The sequence below is a fragment of the Ammospiza caudacuta genome, chromosome 1 (assembly GCF_027887145.1).
Source record: "Ammospiza caudacuta isolate bAmmCau1 chromosome 1, bAmmCau1.pri, whole genome shotgun sequence".
Taxonomy (NCBI): domain Eukaryota; kingdom Metazoa; phylum Chordata; class Aves; order Passeriformes; family Passerellidae; genus Ammospiza; species Ammospiza caudacuta.
In genome coordinates this window covers 123,086,487-123,109,123 of record NC_080593.1, presented here as the reverse complement: position 1 = coordinate 123,109,123, position 22,637 = coordinate 123,086,487, and the positions used below count along the sequence as shown (strand labels likewise).

General features: G+C 35.4%; 1 protein-coding gene across 6 annotated transcripts in view; it reads left to right on the top strand.

The window, feature by feature from the left end:
• UBE2W (ubiquitin conjugating enzyme E2 W) overlaps positions 1 to 22,637 on the top strand; it is a 45,221-nt gene that overhangs the window by 14,860 nt on the left and 7,724 nt on the right. The window contains exons 2-6 of one of the 6 annotated variants that reach the window (XM_058813201.1): positions 3,794 to 3,885; positions 6,875 to 6,977; positions 9,419 to 9,574; positions 10,723 to 10,798; positions 17,863 to 17,970. In XM_058813201.1, coding sequence (XP_058669184.1) covers positions 3,794 to 3,885; positions 6,875 to 6,977; positions 9,419 to 9,574; positions 10,723 to 10,798; positions 17,863 to 17,876 — 441 coding nt within the window. In that variant the 3' untranslated portion in view covers positions 17,877 to 17,970. The other 5 variants (XM_058813193.1, XM_058813160.1, XM_058813177.1 and 2 more) reach the window with 5 other exon arrangements.

The following is a 22,637-nucleotide window of genomic DNA, read 5'->3' as shown; positions in this document are numbered from 1 at the left end:
CCATTTCTAGTCGCAATTGTTGCTCTTCTGTTTTGAATAATTCTAGGGTGAGAGCCTCTTTATTTGGGAGGGAGCAGTGCTAAGATACATAAAATCCATCAAGGTATAGTATAATGGAATACAGTTCTTTAGGCAGACATAGGATTAGAGAGGTTCCTGTAAGGCAGAAGCAAATAATACCTTTTGCTGAAACTTGCTTTTGTTTGGGATATTGCTCTGAATCAAGAACATTTCCAGAGGAGTTTTATGTTTCTTCACCTCTAAATCCCTTCCTTCCCTGTCCAGTGAGGAGCTGTGTCTAGGAATTTACCATTATTCAGAATTGCACTGGAGTTTCCTATGCTTAATAGATAACCGTAGTCAGAGTTTTTTGTGGAGTCCCTTATTTAAATGTGATAAATTTATTTGCTATAAACTGTTTTCATTGTAACACTGAGAGTGTTAGTCTTGCTTTTCTGGGTTATTGAGTTTCTGTGACTTAATAGATAACACATTCATTTTCTACTGAACATGCTCTTTTCAGCTTTATATGGAAATGGTATAGATTTTTTTTTTTCTTGTATTGATATTTCCACTGAGAGCTGCAAATAGAGGTCAGATGGAACTGATTATAGAATGGTTTGGATTTGAAGGGACTGTAAAGATCATTTCATTGCAATGCCCCTAGATGTGACTCTTCAACAAGTTCCTTATCCACTGAACAGTCCATTCATCAAATCCATCTCTCTCCAACCTAGAGAGAAAGATCTTGTAGGGGACCATGCCGAAGTGTTACCAGAGGTGCAGGTAAATGGCCTGTGTAGCCCTTGCTTTGTCCACTGATGAGTGACTCCATTGTAGAAGCTCACTAGGTTGGTCAGGCAGGACTTGGCCTCAGTGGACCTGTGGCCTCAGGCTGTCCTGGATCCCTCTCTGTCCTGCCTGTGTCGTAGTACAGCTTCTTGAAGGATGTGTCCCATGAACTTCCCAGGCACAGAGGTGAGGCTGACAGGTCTCAGTGTCTCCTTTTTACCCTTTTTCCAGTCAGCTGGGACTTCACCTGACCGCTGTGACTTTTCAAATATGAAAAGTGGCTTGGCAACTGAATCTACCGGTTCCTCTCAGGAGTCTGGGATGCAGCTTGTTGGGTCCTAGAGATCTGTTTATATTCAGGTTCCTCAAGTAGCCATGAACCTGACCTTTACTGAAAGTGGGAGGGACTTCATTCCCTCCTGCTGTCCATCCACTGGAGTGGTGTGGGAAGAGAGGTTGCCATTGGAGACTGAGGCAAAAAACCCCAATCCTGTTGTTGAGTACTGTGGCCTTCTGCTCATCAGTTTTTTCCAGTTGTCCAGGATTTTTTATGGATGGGAGAAGTTATACCTTCTTTGACTGTTTTTCTGGCTTACGCTGATACTTATTTGAATTGGCTAACTGGGAAATAATAACCTCTTTAAAAATATGGTTTGTTTGATATGTTACATTTGACCCAAAGTGTAAATAGTATTTCTTGCTATTTCTCTGGGATATGTTTTGTGAATTTTCTTTGAATTGCAAACAATGAGAAGTAGCATGTTGTCTGTATGTATTAGTTATGCTGAATGGACAGGCCCTCATGCCAGTGTCAGCAAATATTTTAGGATCAGAGGAACAGAGCACTTCTGTGGTACACTGTTCAAGTATATATTTTGATGTGTTTTTTTTTTTCTTTTTGCTACTGGCTTTTTTGTTTAGAATGGACCATAAATATAGTATGTGAGAACCAAAAACCTATGAAACCTATGATATTTTTGTGCTAGTGATATGGACAAAAACATGACTGAGTCTGTGTTAGATATAAAAGGTGGTTGCTGGTGAAAGGGCCAAAGGTGCAAACTTGAAATTAGATAATATTTAAAGTGTTGGTAATTTGAAATTTTTTTTAGGATACAGAACAGACAAAATTTTGTCTCTTCAAATTACTGTCAGACACTGATAGCTTAATGTTTCTGATTTTAATTAAAGTCTAAAATGTATATTAGGCTTCTTTTTATAAGACAAATTTGTATAGTTGGTCTCCATGTAGAAGTAAATGGATCTACGGAATGATTTGTTATTCTACATATGTTCTTTGCTACTTTGTAACCAATGTTTCCAAATCTCCTCTTTAGGGGAGTTTGAATTTCCATTGTCAAACGTTCTCATCTCTGAACTTTTAAAATATTTCTCTAGGTGATAAAGTACACACAGGTTGATTGCCTTTGAGGCTTGTTTGATGGTGGTCTGGGGAAGTGCCAGAAAAAGAATTGACTTCAAAACATCTCTGCCATTCAAATTAAGGATTTATAAAATGTCTTTGCAACTTTGCTCCTTTGCATTTTAATTCATAATAATGGTGTTGGAAACACTGTTAGTGTTTTCTTAATCTGAGGAGAAAGGAAAAGGTAAACACTAGGATTCTAACCTGTTTTTTTAATGTGTGAGCAATGTAGACAGCTTATGAAAATGTTAGCATTGGATTTTCAGTTTGTATATGTTATATCTCAGTGCCAGGTAGGAACTTTCAGTATAGAATCCCAAGGAAGTTTTTAGGGCTGCTTGATAGAGACAGAAAATTATTTCAGTACTTTCAGAATGTAAGTTGTGAATGTATAAGGGCCTTTTCTTTGTGAGTTGTGTGATTGAATGTATTGTAGTCTGATTTCAAATATATTTGATGGGATACTGAATAATTTCTGTGTTGACAAATCAACACTTTATTTTCCCCTGGGAATTTTTTAAGTCCTGCTAGGCACTAGAAGGCAGCTACAAGTGTGTGATAAACTTCTGTTTTAAAAAAATTTGCATTTTGAATGGAAATGAGGTACTAAATCCCCAAACCATATATTTTTATTCCTTTGGAGTATAAAGTAATGTTGGCTTGTAATGAGGTTGAAGTGAACTTGTAGATGGTAACCTTAAAATAGTTGGCAGGAAAAAAGGACAGTAGAAATGAGAAAGCCCTGAACTTTTTATCATCTAGATGGCTTGCAAATGACAAAACATACTGTGTAACTTTATATGGAGAGAATTGACTCTGAGAGCAGTGCCAATGACAGCACAGAGGCTGCATTTCCCTTGCTCAGGAGATTGTGAGAAACGGTTCTGGTACTTGTTACAGAAGGACCTTCTTGCAGTGACTGATCTCTCTCTGTCAGAATAGGCAAGAATTACCTGAGCTGCTGCCATATAACACTTTGATAAATGCTGTGACTCTCTAGGTTCTGAGATGCTGTTAGTGTCAAGTTTTTAGTTTGTGTTGTGCAATCCAAATAGTCTTGGTTTAGTGTTCTGTTCTGTCCTCTGGGATGAATTAGAACAAGGCAAAGGCTTGCACAGATGCCAAATGGAAATGTCTTAGGTTACTTAGAGGAGGGAGTTGTGCTGTTTAAGTCTTGTAGATTTAATTGTAATTCTAATGATGTTGTGTAAATATGAAGTGTTTGCTGCTAGGGGTAGAGGTCTTACAGATGTTCTTGTTATACAACAAATTCATTTATATCTCCATGTATTTTGTAACAACAGCTCTTCCCTTTGCAGTGTTGCAAAGGTAAGTGCCACTGTATTTTACCCAAAAAGTAAGTTTAAAGCTTGTAACTTATTTTGCCTATGTCTTTTCAGTTGAATTTCTAGGAGCGAAGTCATCCTTCTTTCTCACCTTTCAATTTCACTTTGTTTTTAAATTGTCAAGTAAAACTCCTTTTGCCTTTCAAACATTGATAAATGTACTTAAGTGTGCATGTTTATTGTTGAACTTTATTTAGTATTTCAAATATTCCATACAATTTCTTTATAGAAACGATTACAAAAAGAACTATTGGCATTTCAAAATGATCCACCTCCAGGAATGACTCTAGATGAAAAGAGTGTACAAAATTCAATTACACAGTAAGTATATATGCTGTTTTATTTCTGCTATCATGCTGAAAAGACTAAATAATGAGCAGTTCTTTTCACACTTCCATGACTTACTCCAAGTAACATTGGAGTTCTTTTTAGTCTAGGCAATGAAACATTGTTCTCCTTAGTAAGCCTATTGCCAGACTGTGTTGGACACCCTCAGGAAAATGGCAGTGAATTTACTAAATTTTATTAGGCATTTACTGTCTAACAAACTGTCAATTATTATAAGCTTCTACGTATTTTATAATAAAATAATTTAATTCTCTTTCATAGCTACTAACCTCCAAAACTCTTCTAGATTTATTGAAACAATGGAGTAGCTGTTTTACAGTTCTGTGACATTTGAATAGAATGTGTGTCATAGCCTTTAATTTTCATTACCTTCTTTTTCTAAGGCAAGTGGAGAAGACTTTTTAAAAAGCAAAGTTGTCTGGGTACACTTGTTTGCACTTTTTCCCTGCCTTGGCTTTCTCGGTGATTTGTGAAATGGGAAGAGAAACAGGGTAAAATATTCTGTGTCTGTTGAAATGGACAGGGGTTGTTCTTGGTATTAATCTATTTTTTAATTGACAGAAATTCAAAAGATTCAGGCTGTGTTGACATTTTTTTCTCATAACTTTCTTAGTGTCATTTTAGAGAAATGTTAAAAAATGTTAAAATGTTACATTGAGCCCATACATCATACTGATGGGAGTATGATCTCAGACTACAAGTTCTGGACTATGCTATTGATTGATGGAGCAGCTTAAACATAGAGCTGAATGTTGATGTTTTCACATCTGCATTTTGGGAGGTGGCATTCAGACCATGTTACATGAGGCTTTTCTGAGACTCATGTATGCTGCTATATATGTATAGCATGAGTTAAACACTCACTGCTTTTTCAATTATGCTGGCCTTTGTGATAATTCAGATGAATATGACTAAAACTGAAATAGCAGTTTTTAGTTTTCTGCAAAAATGAGTCAGTCTAATATTGTAAATGGCATCCACTTATTTCAACAAAAGAGTATTAAATCAATATTTAGAGCAGATTGCAAAGGATATCTCTGTTTCCACAGGTCTACCTCATTATGATTTCTGCCCTGTACAACTTTTATACCTTTTAGTACCTTGCATATAAAATCTTCCTATTTACTGTCATGCTAGATTTTGAAACTATCTCTGTTTTAGAAGCTTCTTGTCAAAAGTAAAATGATATTTTTTTCTCTTTGAGGGTTTTTGGTATCAGGTACCATGTTTTGAGTTCATTAATCAAGTCACAGTTTGAATTGGCTGTGTTAAAAAATTGTGTAGCAATACTTGCTTGGGTTTTAAAGATGTTGAATAAAATAATTGGATCTCATGATGTAACTGGGTCACTAAAAACATTGAGCAATCTTTTATTTTAAATATACAAGGATTAGAAATTTGAGAAGGCTAAACTGTAAAGCACACAGGAAATATGGGTTCTCCTGATTCCTTGACCATAAAAGGAGCAATGTCCAGGCAAAGTTATCTTGTACTTAGTAAAGTAAACTATTTGAAAAACTTGAAAGTGGAAGTTCTGGATCACAAGAACCAACAAATCCAAAGAGTATTGCTGCACTGTGTGTATAAATGTAAAAGCAGAAAGCATAAGAAGAGATAAGTGATCTGGAGTGCAGATAGATTAAATCAAAGGCATCTTCACAAAGTTAAAATATGAAACCTACTTCATCAGCCTTCACTGTATTACCACTGTGCTACTGTTGAAGATGCATTCCTCTTGAAAGGTGTGAGAGCTAGCAGTTTTTCTCAAAAAATGCCAAAACCCAAAGCACAACAACAGTAATAAAACCAGCAGAAAAAAAAACCTAAAGTGTGACAGAGGGGAAAATGAAAAATGTGCATGGCTTAAATACAGAGGGAGAGTTTCTTACAGGAGGATCATCAGAGCTGCCAGCTGGAGATGTCTACTTTTCTGAGTACACTGCTGTTCTGCAAAATCTCAGCTGCCTTCCTTGAGTTAATGTAAACCATATCTGAGTATTTTTGTAGTCTCTTTACCTTATTATGTTGCTTAGCTCTGTAAAACTCAATCAAAGGTAAAAAACCAAAAATGGGAAATAGCTGTTGTAAAGGATGGTATTAAGTGGTCAACAGAACTGCAAAATCATGGAAGTTAAATAGCAGAATGTTGCTGTATGTGTCAGACAATATGCAAAGCATCTGCTTTTAGCTGTACTAGAAAAACCACAATAGAAACCCAACAACAATAAAACCCCCACATGCAGCATCACCAGCCTCTTCCCCAGCAACTCCAACCAATTCCAGTCAGTTACTTTAATGGTATTATGGTGGAAGGAGAAGAAGCAGAGGGAAAAGAATACTGGTATGTTGAGTTGTTATCTTCATTACAGATTCAAATTACCCTGGTTTTGGACTTTGTTTTAATTTGCTGGGGCCTTTTAATTTTTATACTATTAACTTTTCTATTTTTGGTTCCATTACCTGCAAGATACCATTTAATTTCTGAGTTTTTCACAAATATAAGTACAAGATGAGCTTTGCCCTTTCCCCTTTGTTACAGATTTTATTTTAATAAACTGTATTAAATTTTCATTGACAGAGAAGTAAACCAATCCAAAAGATAATGTGTACTAATTTGTTTCCTTCCAAACCTTTTAAGTTTTCAAGTAGGGATTTTTTTTCAACTTTGTTGTCTCACATTAGCAGCCATTTCTTGGGAACTGACAAGTTTGTGTATAGTTCAAGTCAGAATTATATTTACAATTTGCATCACTGTGCCAGTGCCTGTATGCAAAACACCAAGCTTGTTTCTTGTAAATACAGGCTTGGTGTATTGTTCACCTTTGTGATTGTTGCAGTGTTAGAAGAGAAGTTAGATGGTCTGGCTGTGACTGATATTTGATTTGATTAGTCCAGTGCTCCAGGGGTACAAGTATTAATTTGTCAGTCCACAATGCTAACTGCTTTTTCCCCTGTTCCTTAGGTGGATTGTAGACATGGAAGGTGCTCCAGGAACACTCTATGAAGGGGAAAAATTTCAGCTTTTATTTAAGTTTAGTAGTCGGTATCCTTTTGATTCGCCTCAGGTAACTGCTGCCTTCTTTCTCTCTTCCTGCTACCTTCAGCTTACAGCTGTGTGACTTGTGCTGAGTCTTGTATTATCCACATAGCCTAATGCCAGCTTTGCTTACTTTAATTTGTGTTAAACACATTGTGCAGGTGCCTTTTCTTTACAAATGATTCTGCAGTGACGTATAGGACTCTGATGTCTGCTTGAACAGATGAAATTAGTGTAACCTGGAGGCTTCTTTGGTGTTGATATTCATGTCTTGAAATACAGGGTAAAGTAGGAAGATCCCCAATACTGTGATGCAGGAGCCAAGTAAACCGTAAACTGCTGCTTCATCCCTTCTTACTTTCAACATATTTTTTCTGGTTGATTTTTAAGACTCTTGCATCTTCTGTGCTGCCACTGTTAATAGAGCTGAAGAAATACAGTGCTTCTGATAGGGATTCTCGTACATACATGATGTGCTTGAGAGACCTGAAGTAGCGTTGTAACTGAGGTACGTGATGCTGTGTTGCTTTCAAACAACCCAGAGAGCTGAAGGAACAGCAGTACTTTAAAGACTGCAGAATGTGCTGTGTACCTCCATTCCTCCATTACCTGAGGGAAACACTTCAAAATATGGCTGATAAGAGTAGTGACCAGTTATCAGCCCTGCTTTTCTGAAAAAGGAAATAGAAAAGCAAGAGTGTCTTAGTTCTTGTACTGTCTGTTTCAGCTCAGAGTTCTAGAAATTATCTCTGCAACTTCTCTCCTTGGTGTTAAAACTGAAGCATGGAGCTGTGAGAGACACTTAAGCCATAAAAATTAACATATTTTTAGCTACCATGATAGACACTAAAATGCTGACTTTCAGTCTTTTACAGAATAAACTGGCTGCTTGTACTTCTGCACCTCATCAGGTTTGCAAGGTACTAATTATAGATGATCCACAAGAGATCACCAGTTTAATTTGGTTCCAGGTTGTTTGTCTTCATTACCCAACCTCTGTGTGTCTCTCTGTGCAATTTATTGTTAAGCAGCAAATTAGATCCATACATCTACACTGAATTTTATCACAGAAAACAATTAAAAATTTAAGTACTGAATTGTTTTAAATGGCTAGAATTTCAATTTTTCAAAGGTTGCTGTGGAGTAGGATCTGCACTACAATTTCTTGGTCATAATTACCTCTCCTGCAAAGCTAGTTACTGTGAATTGACAGTTTTCACTTGTACTGCTTTAATCACTTGGATGTTTTCTGCCTTTAAATGTATGTTGTCTGTCATAGGGTGCATTCTTTTACTTACCTAGTCTGCCTAGTTCAGGTTGTCATTTAAAAACAGGATATTAGTTACAAGTGAAATACATTACAGGATTATGAAGGTAAGCCCTTCAATGCTTAAGAAATACCAGTTTGAAGACCTCTGAAAGATCGTTCTGCATCCAGTTTCTCTTATGCCTTAGAAACCTGTCTGCCATTTTGCAGATGAATTAAGCTCTCTAATTTCAGTTTCCTATATGATGAAGGTGTTGCTTGTCATCAGTGAGGAGGTGGGTGTGTGTGTACATGTTTACCTATTTTTATGCATACCTATATAGCTTGAGAAACTGCTGGGTATTATAGTTATGAATGGTAGAGATTTATGGTTTTATTGCATAAAAGGAGTTGGAAAAGGAGTTCAGGAGTATACTACTGATAAAAAGATTTCACTTTTACTCTCTTTCTGTTCATCCTGAACCAATGATATATTTTGACAAAAACTTGATCTAAGAGCAGGAATTGTCAAAATTGCTTTTGTAGCCTTTTTTTTACTGTAGTAGTATCTTTTAATAGAGAGGAGTTCAGGTTCTAAATGCTTTTCTTCCATATTCTCCATGTCAAACAAATTTCTTATTTGAAGTAATGTTTCAAAAATATTTCCTATTTGGTAAACTTTGGTTTCACAAGTCCTTTATTTATAGTTAATAAGATTGATGAATTTTAATTTTATTCTTCATGCTGGAACCTGGATGAGTTGTCCAGAATTTTATTTCTGTTATATCCAAGTTTATAGAAATACTCATTTATGAATCTTGTTGTGCTTCTTGGAGTATAACATTGTGGCTTATAAAGTCATTAAATCCAGTGTTTTGGCTAGACAGCTGTATTCCTTAGGATGTGGAAGACTGAGGCTGCAAGATTTTGCAGTCTTTACATTGTTACCTTTGCATTTTTTTATACTGTATAAATATTAATAGAAAATCCTCTATATTTAACCTTACATTTAACTCCATCTTCACTAACTATTTAGACTTCCATTGATTTTACATTTCACTTAATAGTTTCCAAAATTGAATTAACCCAGCGTGGTGAAGTGTCTTAGTATAAGTGAAAATGGCAAACCTGCTTCTTAAATAAGATGATATTGTTTCCCCAAACCAATACAGTTTTATATAAAACAGGGACTATAAATTAGTTATTTTTGTTCTTTTTTTTAGGTCATGTTTACTGGAGACAATATCCCTGTTCATCCTCATGTTTATAGCAATGGTCATATCTGTTTATCCATTCTAACGGAAGACTGGTCTCCAGCCCTCTCAGTGCAATCTGTTTGTCTTAGCATTATTAGCATGCTTTCCAGCTGCAAAGAAAAGGTATGGGCTTTTTTAGCACTGTTGAAGTAGAATAAGTAAAAGTTAGTAATTTTCTACTTTACAAAGTAAAATTTTCATTTCTCAAATTCTGAAATAGGCAAAACTACTGTATCTACATTTCTACTACTGACTAAACTAGAACTGCAAAATAAACAGTGCAGTGAGTACTTTGCCACTGTTTTCATGATAACCTGCTTATATATCATTACTGGAAAAGAGCAGTGGATGGAACCCTTCCAGTTGTACTGACTGCGAAGTTCAATCATGCTTCAGGACAATTCTTTGTAAAATTATCCTTCCTCTAAAAGGAGTGTGGAAAAAGGAGTGTGGAATGACTAGTGAAATGTCTTTAGTGCAGATGTTTCTAACTTTGCATCTGTACTATTTCAGTGAACTTGATAATTGTCATTTCAGGGAAGTAAATGGTGCTAAGCTGCTTTTTTGGCACTGATACCTTAGAGACCTTTTAGTAAAGCGATTGCCCTTTCACTCTTGACCGTTTCTTTTGCAGAGGGCTGTCTGTGGAAGTTAGATGTGGTCAGAGCTTGTCCATATGTGCTATCCAAGCATGCCTTTTTATTTTGCATTCCAATCAGTCCTAGTCATATATGTAGTCAAAAAACCACCCCAAAATGGCTTTGCATTGTATTCTATCCTATGTATTTTGTAAATGATGGCACTTAGGAAGAAAGCCAAAGAATATGTAATAATGTTCAGCTACACTTACTGAAATTAATTTTTTCATCCACTCTAAGCTGAGCCTTAGAATGGGAATTGGATGTAATGCATCAGAATTAGATTCCAAGTTGCAAAGGAATTTAATTTGGGGGCTTTTTTGAACAACAGCTGTTTCTTGTGAATTAGTATATTTTGTTTGTTTGTTGGTTTGTTTGTTTTTTTCATTTTTTTCTCCCTATTTATCATCAAACTGTATGATATTTTTTACTGTTTTATTTTCTTGGAGTATCTCAAGTAAGAATTTGTTACCTGGATTTTGAGAGATTTTTCTTCACCAAAAAGGTCTAGTCCTGCCTGTTGCCTCATTTTCACTGCATTCACATGGTAATCTGCCATAATCTTATTAAATAGCGTATGTATTACAATGTGAGGATTGTTTGATTATTTGTAGGTCTTTTCTTCTGTTGCAGAGGCGACCTCCAGATAACTCATTTTATGTAAGAACATGTAACAAGAATCCAAAGAAAACGAAATGGTGGTATCATGGTAAGTATCTAACTAGGACCAGAAATTTTTAACTTCTTTTTAGGCTGAAGACAATTAAATTGTAGGAAAGTAGGATAAATGTGTTCAAAGCTTTAAACTCTGTTTTTTCAACTGAAAACATTATTTAAATCCTGTTTCTGAGATACTCTGCTGTGATTTTTTTTTTCTATATCACATTTGACTAATTCCTGGTGGAAATTTAAGCATGTTTTAAATTGTAGGATTGATTTTCAGTGAAAGTTCTTGTAAAGTTTATCAATGTATGACAAGTACAAAGTTTGGGATTGGGGAAAGTCCATGGTGAAACTAGTTTTGCTCTAAACATTTTTTCTTATTTTTATTAACACTTTAAAAACTTTTATGTTGTTGAAAAGATACCTATGTATTTGTAAACAGCTATGTGTTTTGATAGATTTCTTCAATCAGAATTTCCAGTATGGGACAGTTGACTGATGTTAAAGGCTCCTAAAAACTAATACTCAATAATATAGTACTGACATTCTCCATGGACAAGATCAAGAAGAAAAAAGCATATTAAAACTTCTAGCATCTGCAGTGCTAGTGTTGTGTTGGGTTTTTTTTCTTTGTTTGGTTTTGGTTTGGGGTTTGCTTTGCTTTTGCTTTTGTGCTTTTTTCTTTTGTTTCCATGTGTTGTGTGTCTTGCTTTATACTTTGTGGTTTCTTTCTTCTGCCTCAGCATTTGTCATCCTCCACCCAGAGCTGCAGTTGGCTGTATGTGCTTGTCTTATCCACTCCGTTGGTGAGGAAAGAGAGAAGAAGGGGATAGAGATGGGCCATTCTTTGTTTCTCTCCTCTTGTTAGCGATGCTTTCCTTGCTTTCCCTAGGAAAATTCTGTACAAATGGTAGTCCTTTGAGTACTTTAGGAAGGGATATGTCAGAGAAGGTAATACTCCATGCTAGTGTAGTGCAGAACAGTTGATTCCATCACTGCAGAGTCAAGTGAAGGTTCCACCATAAGACATCCTCTGTTTTTCATGGCCTCCTTACTCCAGCATAGGTTCTGTCCCTGATGTGAAAACTAGAGCAAGTATTTTGAGGCAGTGAGAGTTCCTAACTGGACAGCCAAATTCCAAAGTCTTCACCCTGAAAATTCTTAAGATTCTTAAAAGCCCATGGATGGCCTAACAAGAAAAACCTGATAGTTTCATAAAACTTGCTGAGACCCATGGGATTTTGACATATGGTTATGTAACAGAAAGAAACTTTGTTTCTCATAATACATTAATTGTAACCCCAAAACAAGTGGTTTCAGGTACACTGTGAGAATTGCTGTATGCCATGAGATTAAAGTGTATTTAAGAAATTTGGGACCATCATGTGGTTGTTTTTAAAGTTGACTCCAAGAATAATAATCATATTGCACACAAGGATAGATTTTTCATCCTCACCAGATTATTCAACAGTCACTTTCTTTTCTCTCTCTGTTTTCATCCTCTCGTAATGTGTTTGGTGCTTCTCCGTTTCTAGTTTTTGTTTCTCTTAAATGGCAGTTTTGGGAGTTTTTGTTAACTTGCTATTTTCACTTGCTAATTATTTTTAAAGACAAACAGGTAAAGTTCCATTTATTGGCTTTATCTTGTGATTAAAATGTTCTGTTTGCTTTTAATTTGTACCAGTCTCATTTTGATGTAGAGAAGAAATCTTTAAAAGCAGAACAGTCTGCAGATATTACTTTTATTTCTTAATGAAATTCAATTTGTGTTAAACAAGCAAAACAGAAACTTAGTATGAAAAGAAATCTGAGTTACTGATTTTGAAGGTTGCTGTATTATGGCTCAAAACCACAGCTTACAGTTCATTGAATGGGTATTTTAGTTACTATGAAGTAGCTATGCAGTGTTTTTTTTCTGGAAGTCAGTAAACCTTACCCGTCCTCAAATTCAGAGCAACCTAAAATCCAACCTGAGCAAGAAAAAGAAAGTCAGTTCATTTAAATAACTCATACTGTCTTCATTAAAAATTTATTGGGCTCCCCACCACCTTGAATTCTTACATGAAAAAACAAAATATTCCTGATGTCCACAAGAGAAAAAATTCATAAATTATTAGTGTGTTTTCCCTTCCATTTTTGTGTGTGTCATTTGTTTCTTTTCTCATTTAATTTTGTTTCTCCTATGTAGACATAGAACCAGACTGCCAAGGCATGATCTTTAAATTGTCAGTGTTTTCTAAACAGGTGTAAAGAAATACTGTTTGTTACAGTCAAATGGGAAGTGTGAAAAGATGTTTATTTTCTGCACATGCTTCAGCTGAAGTGTCATATATATCTAATCTTGTGGTTGAACCACATTTGGCTAGATAAGTGAGGGAAGAAAAATCCCACCCAGGAAAGAAAACCAGTTGTCCAGGGTTAACTGCTGTGAGAAATTAAATGCCAGTGCTAATACCACAACCTGTGCAGGGAGATGCAGAGTGGTTCTGTCACTTCTGCTGTCTGCTGCCCATTGGACTGGTTTAGCTTTATGTGACATAGTAGCTCTGTGTTTTGAGGAGTTAGGAAGAAGTCTGTCCTAGGTATTAATACATGCATTTGAAGGAAATTTTTTTCCAGTATGTGCCTGGAACTTATTTACCTGGGAATAAAAATAGTCCCTGGTTGGGAGCTGATGTAAAGAAAACCCAGATGAGCACAGAGTGATAAAGTGGCACTTAGAGACATATTCTGACATGTAAATATGTGTCTGCATTCATCTTAATACCGAGTTTTTAATCTGTCATATCACCCCCCCCCAACAACTTATTCCTCGAGCAGAGTTATGGACTTTTATTTGCTACAAAATGATGTCCTCACAAGCCCTGTTTTAAAGCTCCTGATCTTTGAGAACTGAAAATATTTCTAGATTGTCTACCCTACCCAATGTCTGTTTCAACTGTGCATTGACTTTCCTGCTGAATTTCCATCTGAGAGTTGCTCATGTTGTCTTAAAGACAGAGGAGGATCTTCCAGATACGGTTTACTTGGGCATCCAGACTGAAATCTGTTTCATTAAGCTGTTGACTTCCTTTGTTGTTCTCAGGAGGTAGAATTTTTTTTTCTTGGGGGAAGGGTGTGGTGTGGAAGAAGGGAAAGGTAATGGTGTTTGTTTTCAACCAGCACCTCCTTACTACTTTTGGGTTTTGAGGTTGGTTTGGTTTTGGTTTTTTCTTAAGTAGAAAGTTTTTTCTCTGATATTTGGTCTAAAATTTTAGTATACCATTTAAATGTCCCTTCTCTCTCTCTTTTGCATCCTTGTCCATTTTTTTACATGTCCAGTAGCCTACTGAAAAATTTAAAGAGTTTTTTTACAAGTAATAGCTTTGATATAATATTTTCCCACGAGAATGTAGAATGTTTATGAGGCTACATTTTTTAGGTGTGGGAGGTTGCAAGTAAGTCCTTTAAAAATAAGCAGACAGTAACCTTGCTTTCTGTTAACAACTCAATATTTACTGCTAGCAGGTGCAAATATACTGCAGGTTGATGTGTGAAGGAGAATGTTTAAATGGGAGATCATTAATATGGAGCATAATGCAGAAAAGATAGGTGTAGAATGTGCATTTTTATAGTATGTCTGATTACAGTATCTAAAATTTAGTGTATGTAACTTACTTCCAGGTTTAAGATTTTAGGCATATAATAGTAACCTATTCTTTTTGCATAAATCTGTCAGCTATTGTTTTGAATCTTGATAAACAAACTAATATACCTACATACATATATATATATACACACACACACATATAAAGGATTGAGAATGCATCAAAGCAGCCCACTCTGCTGAGTCTTATCCCTATATATTCCTTCTAAAAGGATGTCTTAATTAGATAACTGTTGTGGATCTGCTGTACTTCAAGGGTGCAAAATGTTAAGCATTTGATTTTCCATTTTCCTAGCAAGTGGTTTTCTAAACATCAAATATGGAAATGACTGTCATTTTTATGGAGTATTTGCTAATACTGATGTCTTTGGGGGTGTATATGTATTTTGGAAGTTTAATTTTTGATACTCTCTTTTCTCCCCGAGTCGTTATTGAACAAAATCACAGAATTATTCAATCAGGGTATTTCCTCTGCATGTTACTGTATGTGCTAGGAATTGTTTCTGCCTATAGCACCTTGCTAATTTGGAATTAGAATGTTTATATGTTTTCCATAAATGCTCTTCTTTTATTTTAAAGATGACACATGTTGATGCCACCATTTTGTGATCCTCGTAGCAGAAGATAGTCCTACTGAGAAAATGAGCACTTTGATCATTCAGTCTTTGAACTTTAACCTTTGACTGGAAGTGACCTATAGGCAATGAAGACTACTTCCTTTGACTGCATTTTTACTAGTGTGCATTCTGGGCGCATGTTGATCGCTGGTTCAGTCCATGCAACTGACATGCTTTTATTAGTCATACAGTATTAATGCAGGTGTCCAGAAATGTCAGAATAATTCCATTATTTTTATTTTAAGCTTTTGGAAGAATTCCAGGTCTTCATATATTGTGCAATAACACTGAGCTCCTTGGCGGTTTTGGTGCATCCATTGCCGGCAATGGACATTGTACCAGGGAAAGGTTTTGCTCCTGCCACAAAAAAGATTGACACGTGACTGAGCTTATGAAAGTTCTGGATATATTTGGAATATAAGCAAGGGATTGACAATTACCTGAAATCCAGCCCATTCTTTTATATTTGGATTCTATGCACTGTGACCACAAAACTAGCAGCATGAGTTAACATGCCTACCTGAAGGACTGTAATAAGATCATTACGTATTTATTAAATTGTTTATCTGCTGTCAAATTGTTTTGACATGGGCGATTTTTCAAGTGACATTGGCAGAGAGGTACAATGTTATCCCTATGGTGAAATAAAACTACTTTTTGTATATAGTTATTCATATCTCTGAAGCAAAGGTATGAGTAATTTAGGGTATGAGTGATTTAAACAAGAATTTATTTTGGAGATAGAGGATGGCAGTGATATAACTGAACTTGCTGCAGTCCGTAATTGGGCTTGTAATTTGTACTTTAGAGCTTTTTCCAAATAGATTGCACACTGTTATTTCCTGCTAGCCATCAGCATGAGCCCTACTGCCTACACCAATATTTCATTTATTTATGTGTTCGAAAGCAATCCATATAACATTTTTTGTTTGCATTCACTGTTTCTTTTGTGTTGTATGTCATGTTTGAATGTTACAAAACAATATTTTGATTGAAAAGCTTTGTCAGAAGATATTTTCATGTAAATTATTTCTTTATCTTGTAAGCATCATCTTGTCTTTTAATCCTGTACTATAAAAAGAAAAAAATACATTTTTGACAGAGGCTTAAAGTTTTCACAAAAAAGTGTGGACCTTCTTATTTAAGTTTAGACTAAAGTATATTTTCTTAACTTGTTTGTCCCACCTAGCCATGCCAATTTTTCCAGGCTTTTCTTCACCAAAAAAAGGGGGAAAAGCCTAAAATCAGACATTTTTCTCTGGAGCAACATTTACTGAAATTACAGTTGTTCTCAGCACTCTGTAATATTTTGATACTGCAATTAGGTTGTCTTTTTAGGAAGCACTTTTATAAACTAAATACCTTTACACATATGCAAAATTTCTATAATTTTTTTTACTGTTGCCTTATTGTTGCACTCAAAAAAAAATTCAAGCAATTAATGCATGAATGTCTAAATGAAGTAATAGCTTGATGTAAAAACAAACAAAAGCAAAAAAAAAAATCCCTAAACCAAATCCACAATGACTAACTACAATAAAAACCAGAAAATTGGATGAAAAGACTGATTTTTTTTTTCAATCTGCTGTATGATAACTAATGTTTTATAGCCTTGTACATACTTCTCTGTTACCTATTGTTTAAAACACTTTTAAAAAAGTATAGATGCTTAACTCAGGGTGGATAGAGTTTAGATGGATTTGCTTCAGAGAAGTATTTTGTACAGCATCAGAACTGTAGATACTGGCAGTAAAGTGAGGCTACAATATACTTCAGGAACTGCTTTTCTTTTCCTACTGTACTGAAAATATCTCTTGGCCTTTAAAACTCAATGGTAAAAATCTAGCTTTGGATATAAATTTGATGTGTGTATATATTTTCACAATGAGTCTTGGAAACGGGGAATTAATTTTCTTTTTAAGAGCCAAAAAAAGGTAGTTTTAAACAAAAGAAATACTTATGCTCTAAACTTTCTGTTTAGCAAAATTTTATTGTTGTGAGATCATCAAACTGGCTAGTTTTGGAAATGGTTCATATGAACGAGCAGTAATCCGATACTTAATCTGTATAGTCTTGTTCACTGCTCTGTGTGAATTGAAACAGTTCAGAAATTAATGTATGAGTGGTTCATATAGTAGATCCTATCAAAATAGTCCACAGCAAAGGGACCTTAATGTGACCAGGTAATGTCTGAAGAAATGGCTTAAGTACATCTCAAATTCAGTTCCTTTTCATATAGTGGCTTGGGAAACAACAATACGTGGTTTCAGAGAAGCTTCATGACATACCATATGTATTTTGTTCAAGATGGGTGTTGTAGTACAAAGCATTATGCATTTTATTGACCTGTGCTGTCACATGGACTATAGTGAAGTTAAATAACCAAATTTATGCTGCTCTTTAATAAACCCCCACCCCCTATAATATATCTTTATTTAGATCAGAAAATGCAAGGTAGATTAGAAGAGAATGTACCTCAGGTCTTATAGTTTACAGTAGAAATGCCTCATTGGTTCTCTTGTAGATCTGTGGGTAGGCTCACCTATATAGAGAGGGCCAAGACAAAGCTTAAATACCACTCAAGCACTCAAGATAATGCAACTATTCTGACAATGCTATGATGTCCTGAAAAAGGGCTTGAATTAGATGGAGGTGGTGCCATCCTTTCCTAAGGGTGACCCTGTGTATGTAACTTTCTTTCACTTGGAATTTCTCACATGGAATAGTTACAGAATTAGCTTGAAACTATCTTGCTTTTATTTTGTGTCGATATTCATGTTGTTAAACACTTTGTTTTGTGTTTAGTGTCTTTATACTATAACACAATAAATTCTTGTTTTAAAATAGATTACTACCCTTGAATGGAAATACGTGTGGACCTTTTCATGGTGCAGTGCAGAAGCACAGTTCCTAACATTCAGCCACTCTTAAGACAAAGCTGCCAGTGATTCTGAAATATTGTGATGCATCTCAGAGGAGGAATTTGTATAACAGCAAGGTGTTTCCTCATCCTCCAGAGGGTATCTGTTGTTCAGCTGGAAGAAATAGTTAATTAAAAAAAAAAAAAAAACTTAGATGCTTTCATTTGAAATGCTTTCATTTCTCTCAGATGAGCATATAGTTATTTTTTTTGTTTGTTTGTTTTTGTTTTCTTTTGTTTTTTGGTTTTTTTTTGTTTTGGTTTTCTTTTGCCATTTGACAAGCACTTAAAATACTTGATGAGAAGTTTCAGATGCTGGATTATTGTTTGCCTGCAGTGGTGGGAAGAGAGTTTCTATTATTTTGTCAGCATCTATCAGAACTGTTTAATCAAATCTCTGCCTCATACCAATAACTGCTTTCAATTTTGTAGATTTTTTTTCAAAAGATGATGTCTTCTGCTTTGTAAAAGGCAAGGCACTGCATACCTAAAACATGTATTTTTATGAAAAAATAAGTTTTTAAAATTTATATGTTTTCTATCATTAGTATTATTCTGAATGTTTGATTTTTTTAATTTAATACTTTTTTTTTTAAGTCTGAAAAAACCTAAGATGTGAACTGTATTGAAAGGCTTGATTTAAGGAGACCATACCATTTCTAGGTCAGTAATTAATGGTGTTTTAAAGAGAGAGAGGAAAACCCCCCTAATTAAACCCTAATTAAATGGAAAGATTTGCAAAAATGCAGCTATAGAGTTTGAAGGTTTGGAGGAAGTCAATATGGTTTTTGCCTCCTCTGATAGAGTAATTGAGCATTATGTTGTGTTTGTATGCTCACAAATCCTGATCATTCTAAAGAACAAGTTTGAATTAATTTTCTTTTAAAACTAGTTACTTTTAATCCATATCACCCAGTCCAGTTTGGATTTACACAGTGGTACCTGAATAGTTGGGTGTTGAACTGAATAAGGGGAATTAAGCTGTCTTAGTGATATTCCATCTTCAGCTGCAGTCACACAGCAGCATGGGAAGAGACTTTGCATTTGGTTCGTGTGCCAGGGACTTGTTGGCTGTTCTTTTTAAGACTAATAATAAATTTCCAAACCTCCGGCTTTAAAGTACCTTTATAAACTTGGAAGAGTAGAAATATCATGAGCCACCTTTTACTAGAAAATGTAATTCTGAAATACAGATTTGAACGTACTTAGTCTCTGTTTTATTTCCTTTTACAGTGCAGTGCAGGAAAATCTATTCACTCTTCATTTCTTTTTCTTGCTAATTTTATGTACTTTTAAAAATAATGTTAAAGAAATTTTGACCAGCTAATTCAATGTAGTAAATTTTCTCTGCAGCTACTTAAAGTGATTTTAAAAACAAATTACAAAGTAAGAGTATTTCAGTAACATTGAAGTTTGAAAGTAATTTCTGTCCTGAAGTATGTAGGCAAAACCACATAGGTTTCATTCAGATAATTATTTTGTATTTAAAAACAAAAAATTAAATGCAAAATCAATTGACCGTGCAGTGTATATAAGTCTAGAGATTGGATTTAAAAGCCTGTGCCCATTGTCTAATAGAATACTTCATAGGAGCTTTAATATGTGAGTCAGTGGTAGTAGGTTAGATTGTATTTAATTCCCTCTACTTTGCATACATGCTGTATGCAGTGTAACTTTGTCTTTTGAAGTGACATTTTTCTCTTGACCTCTGCTGGTGAAGGAGCGGCTTACAAGAGACTCTTCTGAATAGGAGTCCAGTGAAGAGTTGAAAACCATAATGTTGGCCTCAAAGAAAGATGTTACAATCTGAATTCCTGTAACACTGACCACAGTTCTTCCCTCATGCTGGCCTGTTTTTTGTTATTTAAAATCTCCATGGTAAGACCTTTAAACTTTTGTCCTGACTTCGGCAGTTGGGGAACCTGTTTTCTTCAAGCCCTTTGAAGTGCTTTGTGCCAAGTAGGTCATGGTGAAGTCTGTTCAGATGAACATTCTGGGCCCTTTCTCTTCCCAGGACTACAGTACTGTCTGGATGCTGCTAATGCAGTTCTCCAGGGCATTTAATCCTTAAAGATAAAATCAAGCATGGTTTCTGCTATTACCAGAGAAAGAGGAATTTGTACTCCTTCCTTTCCAGTCTAATGGTTTACATTCCTACCTTGCATCTAACTTTCTTCTCGAGTCTGCACTGAGATTTAACATGGTAAACCAGTAGGAAACAGACTTGAAAAAGTGACAATCTATCTTCTCAATTACCAAATTAGATCAGCTTGCTGCATAAGCAATAGTTTCAGAGCTAGTGCAAAAATCTGAAAGCTTTGTGTAGCTGGGGTTTGGAAGGTGGGGGCTAAAACAGGATCTGTATTTTTAGAATTTTATGCATAATAAAATATTATGTAAAATATTGGCAACCTTGTGTTCTGCAGAAGCTGAGTAATGTGCTATGAGAAGCCTGAGAACTGGAGCTCTGAACTGCCTATAACAGTCTAAGGAGAGGACTCTCCTATATTTTTCAATTCTGTTCTCCAGTAAAAAAATCTGAAGTTGTTCCAAAACATTCAAACCATCTGTTACCTCTCCATTTAGATGCCTTGAGTCTTAGTGCTCAGGAACAGGGTGGCCTTTTGTGTTTTGGTGGATGGTTTGTTGTTGTTTTGTTTATTTTGTTTGGTTTTGGGTTTTTTAAATGTAGCAATTCTGTAGTTATTCTGTGAGGATATTTTTAGTTAACTTTTTATCAGATCACTGTTGTCAAACCTTAATCAAATATAGTTGTATATATTCTCAAATATAGTTGTATCCATAACAAGTATAGTTACGGATGTGGTGAAACTGTTTAGAAAATGCCAGTTATTTTCCAGAAAAAAGGCAATAATGTTACAAATAAAATGTTCTTGAGATTAGATAAAAAGCCAGGTGTATTTACACTCATCTAACACAGAAAACACTTGTGTCCCAAGTCTCAGACGTATCATTTTGTCTATTGTATACTTCAAGAATGGGACTCTTGCACTCTGGTAGGAGGTTTTCAAGACAAAACCACACTGGTTGCCACTTCATCCCTTTCTCTGAAGGTCTTGTTCAAGGAATGGATGAAACCTGGTGGTTTTTATCTGTATTTATTTGTGCTGGGTCAGTGAAGAGTATGTGACAGCTGCTACTCTGGTGAAGAAGTGTGAATAGCTGTTGAGTCTCTCATTCTCTAAACTGTCCATATGTCTGCACTAAACATTGTTAGCTGTGTTTTACATGCACAGAAAAAAGTACATGTTGCTTACATGGTGTAGACAATTCATTGAAGATCAGAACTTTGGAAGATGCAGTATAGGATGTATATATAACTTAAGTAAACAAGTGACAAAGATAACTTGTCAAATCTCCAGATGACTTACAGTATATCAAGCCTAAAGTCTTGATTTGCATAAGGTTTTACATTTGTGGGGCTTGAGGTGAGGGGAGACTTTGGGGACATCATCTTGCACTGATATCTTCTGTATCACACTTTGGACTATTAACTCTTTTAATCTCTTAGGTGTCTGTGTGTTGTCATCTGCCCCAGGCAGTAGCTACTATTTTAAGTGTTATGCTGGAGTAAAAGGTGACTTAGTGTTCCTTAAATAATAATAACACAGACAGTCCTGTATTGGGAATGATTTTTCAAATTCTCCTTCAAAATGTTCACCAACAATGAGGATACCACATGGAGATAGGCTATGCTCACTAAGTAGGACAGGAGGGAGAGCAGTCAGTCCTTGAAATTTTAAGTTTGTTATCACCCTGAAGATTCTCTAAAAAATCAGTGGCTGGTGGCATGGTGTTTTGGGTTTCTGTGTTTTTGAGATTTTGGGTTTGGGTTTATTTTTTGGTGATGTTTTTTGTGTTTTGTTTTGTTTGTTGTTGGTTTTTTTTTTGTTGTTTGCTTGCTTTTAAGAGGACATCAGTAATTGCACCAATCTATAATTCTTAGGACACAAAGTTCTCCAAAGCTGCAAAAGGGCAAATGCAACGCAACCATGGTCATGATGCAGCTGAAGGATCAAGGTGTCCTGTATGACAATCAGTAGCAGTTTGTTGAGATGTGCTATATTAAGGAAAAGAGAATGGGTAGCTCTCTCTATGAATTGAGGTAATAGGTTTCTTTTTTCCATTGCAATAGTTTTACCAGAAACCTTAATAAACAGCAAAGCAGATTTCATACTGTGCCTGACAAGAGCTTTTGAAGTCTTGCAGGTGGAAAATAGACTGAATACAGTAGTTTGTTATGTGGTTTGTAATTATGAAAATTTCTTCTGTTAGCTTAGTTTCTTTAGTCTGTAAGAATAGACTAAATAATACCTAGGCACTACTCATGTCTTCCTGGTATCTTGGCTACTGTTGGGGAATGCTGTACAGAAAAGTCTGTCATTCTTTTCCCCAGAAGCTTCTCTGGATTGTTGTTACACTCAAATAAATCATCTACTTCTTTATGTTTCCCATCAGCTACCTTGTAGAGTTTTTAAACTCATTTTTGTGCAACACTTTTTGGAAGTCAACATTATAAAGGCTTACCATTTGGATATTGGTATAAATATCCAGAAGGCAAGTTTCCTTACATTAGTACTGTAGCATGCAATATATTAAGGCTTAGGTGTTTTTGAATGATTTCTAAAACGTAAATCCATCTGAACTTTTTATTCAGTATTGGATATACCTGGGTAAGTAT